This window comes from Sphaeramia orbicularis, unplaced genomic scaffold (assembly GCF_902148855.1).
Source record: "Sphaeramia orbicularis unplaced genomic scaffold, fSphaOr1.1, whole genome shotgun sequence".
Lineage (NCBI taxonomy): Eukaryota > Metazoa > Chordata > Actinopteri > Kurtiformes > Apogonidae > Sphaeramia > Sphaeramia orbicularis.
In genome coordinates, this window is record NW_021941450.1 from 56,296 (window position 1) to 63,473 (window position 7,178).

The window sequence follows — 7,178 nt, forward strand, 5'->3', positions numbered from 1 at the left end:
AACCCATGGGTTAACCCTAACCCTAACCTTAACCCATGGGTTAATCCTAACCCTAACCCATGGGTTAACCCTAACCCTAACCCGTGGGCTAATCCTAACCCTAACCCATGGGCTAATCCTAACCCTAACCCATGCATGGGACTGCTGGGTTCCAGTTGTGTCTGTCCCTGTCAAATAAACCAAAGAAATAAAGAAATAAATGAGACCCACAGGGACAGACCACATTATGGCTGAAAGACAAAGACCCAAAGGATCCACATGGACCAGGGCTGGACCAGGACTGTGCTCAGAACAGGGTCCTGTGGGTCCATATGGACCAGGGCTGTGTTCAGAACAGGGCTCCACCTGTCGATGGTATAAATGGTTCTAAATGGTTCAAAATGGTTCTATGGTATAAATGGTTCTAAATGGGTATAAATGGTTCTATGGTATAAATGGTTCTAAATGGTTCTAAATGGTTTTATGGTAGAAATGGTTCTAAATGTTTCTATGGTATAACGGTTCTAAATGTTTCTATGGTATAATGGTTCTAAATGGTTCTATGGTATAAATGGTTCTATGTTATAAATGGTTCTAAATGGTTCTATGTTATAAATGGTTCTAAATGGTTCTATGGTATAAATGGTTCTATGGTATTGTAATGTAGCCAGTCCATTACAGAATAAGAAGACACGCACATTCTGTTTTAAAGTGTTTATTGTTTGTTGTGTCGGTCTTGGTGGCGATATGTTCTGAAAGTGGAGGAAAAAGAGTTGGTCCATTTGTAGATGGACTTCACTGTGTGAATTCACTGACCTGTGTCTTTTGTGTCTGGTCCCAGGTGTTCCGGCCGAAAGAGTCCCCGGGGGGCCGGAGCACATTTAAGAAGGTTCTGGGAGGGACCATTGGTTCTGGATTTGCAGGGGTGTTTTAATTGAAGGATTTATTAAAATTATCTTATAGATATTTTAAAATTGTTCATTGTTGATCTAATAAAGTATATATTTTTATATGTTGTTAGTGTTGTAAATGGGGGAACTGTTGGGGAATTTTTAATCTTTAAATAATTAATTGGGGGGGATGGTAAACCTACCTGTATTGCCAGAATAGGATAGGCTGGGGGATAGGCCTGCCTAGAAAAGGCTGCTCTTTTTCATTGTGTGTGGACTGGACTGGACTGGACTGGATGTGGAAGACGCTTTACACTGACAGCAGTTTCACTTCTTACCAGTGTCTTTTTTGTAAAATTTTTTTTTTCCTGCATGTTGGATGAAAACGAATAAAAGAAACTTTGGTCTGCACCTGGACATGCTGCCTCAGCTCTGCTCTGTTCCTCCGTGCCACTAACCAATAGGCCTACCGACGACAGGTATAAATGGTTCTAAATGGTTCTATAGCATAAATGGTTCTAAATGGTTCTATGGTATAAATGGTTCTAAATGGTTCTAAATGGTTCTATGGTATAAATGGTTCTTAATGGTTCTATGGTATAAATGGTTCTAAAGTATAAATGGTTCTATGTACGAATGAATGGACTGGGTTCTAGAACCTCTTTAGTCCAGACTTCCCAGCAGAAGAACACAAAGACAAACATTTCTGCGTTTCCCAGCATGCCTCAGTAACTCTGTGTGTGAGACCCTGCCCCCCCCTTGTCTTTAGCTTTGGCATTATGAACTTTGAGAGCCCTGGGAGAATCAGGGGGAATGATCGGGGGGGGATTCCCCCAGAGGAGCGCTGAGGGGGGGCCGCTCACAGAATGCACAAATTGACTTGTAAACAGATGCACTAATTCCATTTGCAGCCTTTTAAATGTGGTATGCAGGGGGCCGGGGGGGCGAGAGGGGGGCTGAAGGGGCCAAGGGGGGGCTGGGGGTAACCCTAAACCCACTATCACCATGGCACACAGAAGGCGGGAGGCCAAGTGGACAGTTGGGGGCTGAGGCTCTGACTATCAGTCAGGTTCCACTGGGACCGGCTGAAACTGAGGCTCCAGCCCTGCTGGGTCTGGGTCCAGTTCAGGACCAGGCTCCGGCCCTGCTGGGTCTGGGTCTATTTCAGGACCAGGCACCAGCTCTGCTGGGTCTGGGTCCGGTTCAGTACCAGCCACCTGGCTCTTCTGTTACTAATTCAATTACTTTTGGGGGAAAGTAAGTAGTAACTATAACTAATTACTTTTTAAAAGTAATTTGCCCAACACTGAATGGGAGTAATGGAAGCCCCGACCCCCCCCCCGCCCTTCACACCAAGACAACCCCCTACTGTGGGCTAACAAGACCACATGAACCTCCCTGGACACACACACACACAAACACACACGCAGAAGGGAGTGTGTGAATCCAACAGAAACATTGGAATGTCCTTGTGGACGCAGATCGAGGAAACACTGAAACTGGAGGGACGGCAGGACTGGGATGACCCAGTGTCCCTGAACGCATCGCGCATCATTAAACGTGATGAAAAATGAGAATAAAACCAGTTTGAAATGTGTCCGTGAACACAGGAGCGAACAGGAACTGGCTCAGACCTGGACCAGTTTAAGACTGGACCAGTTTAAGATCTGGACTGGTTTAAGTCCAGCCACAGAACAGACCATAATAACCCTTCAAAACACAGGAGCGAACAGGAACCGGCTCAGACCTGGATCGGTCAGGGTACAGGTGTCAAACATGCGTCCCAGGGCCCAGATCCGGCCCACCAAAGGGTCCAGTCCAGCCTACCAAAGGGTGCAGTCCGGCCCACCAAAGGGTCCTGTCCAGCCTACCAAAGGGTGCAGTCCAGCCCACCAAAGGGTCCAGTCCGGCCCACCAAAGGGTCCAGTCCATCCTACCAAAGGGTGCAGTCCGGCCCACCAAAGGGTCCAGTCCAGCCTACCAAAGGGTGCAGTCTGGCCCACCAAAGGGTCCAGTCCGGCCCACCAAAGGGTCCAGTCCAGGCCTGGGGATGAATTTGTGAAATGCAAAAATTTCACTGAAGAAATGAGCAGTCCTTTTAGTTCAGTTCCACATTCAGACCAGTTCAGTCTGCAGTGGGCAGGACCAGTCAAATACTATCAGAAGAACAGAAATAATGACAACTGACAATGTTTCTGTTTGGAAATGTAAAGATTTTCATGTATTTACACTAAAACAAAGATGAAATTCGCAAAAAAATGTGAATAATCTGAACAACCTGAAATGTCTGAACAGAAGTCAGTCCAATTGTACCAATATTCTGTCTGTTATTAAATCAGTGGTTCTTAACCTGAGTTCGATCGAACCCTAGGGGTTCGGTGAGTCAGTCTCAGGGGTTCGGCGGAGGTCCAGACACACACTCGACTCATTAGTCGGGTGTGTGTGTTGGGCTAGGTCCGTGTATGTAAACAAACGGCTTCAGAGACTCTTTCTCTGATTGACATCCAATATACGCGGTGTATTGTTGTTGCTTATAGCACTACAACACAATCCGGAAGTGTTTATAATCTCTTCCACTCGTCTGACGATGAATTATTTGAGTATTTTCCACATCGTTGTTATGACTTTTGCTACTTCCTGTTAACCACGGAGGCAGCCATGTGTAGCGTTTGTTTACATTTTCGGTCACTGCACTGGTCAGTTACAATCACGTGACGACCGACGCACCGTCGCGGGTGGAGAAATCGTATTACACTAAAGCCGAGCTAGTGCCGTAATAAGGATGCTGGACATAAAAACGAAGAAAAGGAACAGACTTTGCTGTGAAAATGACAAGAGAGTGGCACCTGCCAAGGTGAAGCCACGCATTTCTGAACTGGTCTGTCAAAGGCAACAGCAGAAGTCACACTGATTTACAGTAAATGTTCATTATTATTGTAGCCTGATGGAAATTAGGTGATGGGTGTGTGTTAAAATGTTAAAAATGATAAATAGCATAAATACAATAAGTTCATTATTGGAATACAAAAATTAAAACCATTTCAGTGTGGTAGAATTAAAAAAGGTCATGTCTTTGTGAAAAGGTATGGAATTTGTTGTAAGTTCATGCACTGTATTGGTTTTGTTCTTTGAACACAGTGATGTTAATGCACGGTTCATTTTGTGCACCAGTAAAACATATACCTGTGTCTTGAATTTGGAAAAAAATCATATTTTATTTTTTAATAAAGAAGGGTTCGGTGAATGCGCATATGAAACTGGTGGGGTTCAGTACCTCCAACAAGGTTAAGAACCACTGTATTAAATGTTTTGTGTGTTTGTAGATCCACTGTGATCTGTCAGTTCTAATGAACATGTGGAAATGATAAACTGAGGCAGAATAGTGTTGAAATTACACTGATTTTTTCAGTTTGTTCATGTTATTCACATCATTTGAAAGGATAGTTTGTGGATATAAACCTTTTCATTATGTAAATTTACTTTTTTCACTCTAAAACAGAGAAAAGTTTGGAGTTCACACATAATAACATAATAATATATACATTTGACTGGTTTGGTCAACTGCAGATCAAATTTAGTTGAATGTGGAACTGAACTAACATGAGTTTGACAGTGTGTGTGTGTGTGTGTGTGTGTGTGTGTGTGTGTGTGTGTGTGTGTGTGTGTGTATGTGTGTGTGGTAGTGTGGTCTCCTCCAGAGCGAACACTTTAAATAAAGACGTAAAGAAGCAGCCCTTATTGCCTTAATAACCCCCCACACACACACACACACACCCTCCCACCCATGCGTGGGGGCGTGTCCCCCCCCCCCCTCCTATAAAAGCCCACGCGCAGCCCCCAGCCGTGGAACAGCCGGTGCAGCGCAGACACAAAGGCACACTGAAGGTGCGTTATAGTGCATGTGGAGGTGAACCGGACCGGACCGGACCCAGCTCTAGTATGAGTCCGACAGTTCGGCTCTGATCTGCGGCTTAGTTCGCTGCCGGTTTTCCCGCGGAGGAATCCACACCGAAGTCCACGATGGAGCGGCGCGTCCCGGCGGCGTGGCGCGCGCTCTTGACGCTGGTCCTGCTTGGACGCGCGGCCGCCGCTGTGGAGCTCCGGTGCCAGGAGATCACCGTGCCGCTGTGCAAAGGCGTCGGTTACAACCGGACCTACATGCCCAACCGGTTCAAGCACGACACGCAGGACGAGGCGGGGCTGGAGGTGCACCAGTTCTGGCCGCTGGTGGAGATCCGGTGCTCCCCGGACCTGCGCTTCTTCCTCTGCGCCATGTACACGCCGATCTGCCTGGACGACTACCGGAAGCCGCTGCCGCCGTGCCGGGCCGTGTGTGAGCGGGCCCGGGCCGGCTGCGCGCCCCTCATGCGCCAGTACGGCTTCCCCTGGCCCGACCGGATGAGGTGCGAGCTGCTCCCGGAGCAGGGCGACCGGGACACGCTGTGCATGGACTACAACCGGAGCCACACCACCACCGCGGCCCCGGCGGTGCCCAAGCCGACCGCCGACCGGCCCCTGAAGCCCTACAACCCGCGGAAGAAGAGCTACGGGGTCCGCGGCGGAGGCGGAGGGGGGGTCCCGGGTAAGCATAAGCCCCCGGGTCACGCGTCCGTGTGTGAGCCCGGGTGCTTCTGCCGCGCGCCCATGGTCCCGGTGACAGGCGACGGACACCCGCTGTACAACCGGGTCCAGACGGGCCAGATCGTGAACTGCGCCGTGCCGTGCCACAGCCCGTACCTGAGCCCGGAGGAGCGCACCTTCACCGGCCTGTGGATCGGTCTGTGGTCGGTGCTGTGCTTCGTGTCCACCTCCGTTACCGTGGCCACCTTCCTCATCGACATGGACCGGTTCCAGTACCCGGAGCGGCCCATCATCTTCCTGTCCGCCTGCTACATGTTCGTGTCCGTGGGATACATCGTCCGACTGATCGCGGGACACGAGCAGGTGGCGTGTACCCGTGCGTACGGCGCGGCGCACGTGCACTACTCCAGCCCGGTACCGGGTCTGTGCACCCTGGTCTTCGTGCTGCTCTACTTCTTCGGCATGGCCTCCTCCCTCTGGTGGGTCATCCTCAGCCTCACGTGGTTCCTGGCCGCCGCCATGAAGTGGGGCAACGAGGCCATCGCCGGTTACGCGCGGTACTTCCACCTGGCCGCGTGGGTCATCCCGTGCGTCAAGTCCGTGGCGGTTCTGGCTCTGAGTTCCGTGGACGGGGACTCGGTGGCGGGGATCTGCTACGTGGGGAACCAGAACCTGCAGACCCTGCGGGGGTTCGTGCTGGCGCCGCTGCTCCTCTACCTGCTGGTCGGTACCGGGTTCCTGTTGGCCGGGTTTGTGTCGCTGTTCCGGATCCGACGCGTCATCAAACAGGGCGGAACCAAAACCGACAAACTGGAGCGGCTCATGGTCCGGATCGGAGTGTTCACGGTTCTGTACACGGTACCGGCCACCGTCATAGTGGCCTGTTACTTCTATGAGCAGCACCACCGGCTGACGTGGGAGGTGACGCACAACTGCACGTGCCGGACCGACCCGAACCGGGCCGGACCGGACTACGCCGTGTTCATGCTCAGGTACTTCATGTGCCTCCTGGTCGGGATCACGTCCGGGGCCTGGATCTGGTCCGGGAAGACCTTCGAGTCCTGGAGGACTTTCTGCACGCGCTGCTGCTGGGGGGCCAAAGCCTCTGCTGGGGGGTCCATGTACAGTGACGTCAGCACCGGACTGACCTGGAGGTCCGGAACTGCCAGCTCCGTGTCCTGTCCCAAACAGATGCCCCTGTCCCGTGTCTGACGCGCGGGTCCGGTTCGGTGCCTTTCTGGGCCCAGAGCACTCGGACTCGGACCTGGTCCAAGGAGTCTGACCCGGACCCGGTCCAAGGAGTCTCCGGTTTAGAGTCCGTTTAAGTCCAGTCTGGATCAAAGTTCTGCTGCGCGTGGATGTGGAGCAACGGCCCAGTGGGTCCGGGTCCGAAAAAAAAAAAAAAGTGGTGGTGGTGGTGGTGGGGGGGGGGGGGGGGGGGGGGGCCTGTCCATCATCAGTAATGACCTCATTAATGAGCGACTGATAAACCTGAGCCTCTGATCTGGACCTGAACAGAACACATCCGGACCCCCAGAACCCCCAGAACCACCTGTCACTGGTGTGTTTGTCTTATACATCAGACTCTGTGGGTTCTTCTGTTCCGGGTTCGTCTGTTCTGGGTTCGTTTACACCAGGGTTCTCCAACTCCTGTTCTTTCAGGTTCCACATTCAGTCTGATCTGATCTGCAGTGGACCCAACCAGTCAAATAAGAACAGAAGAACCCA

General features: G+C 51.1%; 1 protein-coding gene across 1 annotated transcript; it reads left to right on the forward strand.

The window, feature by feature from the left end:
* Positions 1-4,726: 4,726 nt before the first annotated feature.
* On the forward strand, positions 4,727-6,855 carry LOC115415785 (frizzled-8-like). Its single transcript, XM_030129422.1, has one exon. It carries the CDS (start codon positions 4,890-4,892, stop codon positions 6,660-6,662), a length of 1,773 nt encoding a protein of 590 aa, XP_029985282.1. The 5' UTR covers positions 4,727-4,889; the 3' UTR covers positions 6,663-6,855.
* Positions 6,856-7,178: the final 323 nt, after the last annotated feature.

What these genes read in the sequence shown, in the direction of transcription:
- LOC115415785 (XM_030129422.1), top strand. Translation starts at nt 4,890, where the DNA reads ATGGAGCGGCGCGTCCCGGCGGCGTGGCGCGCGCTCTTGACGCTGGTC.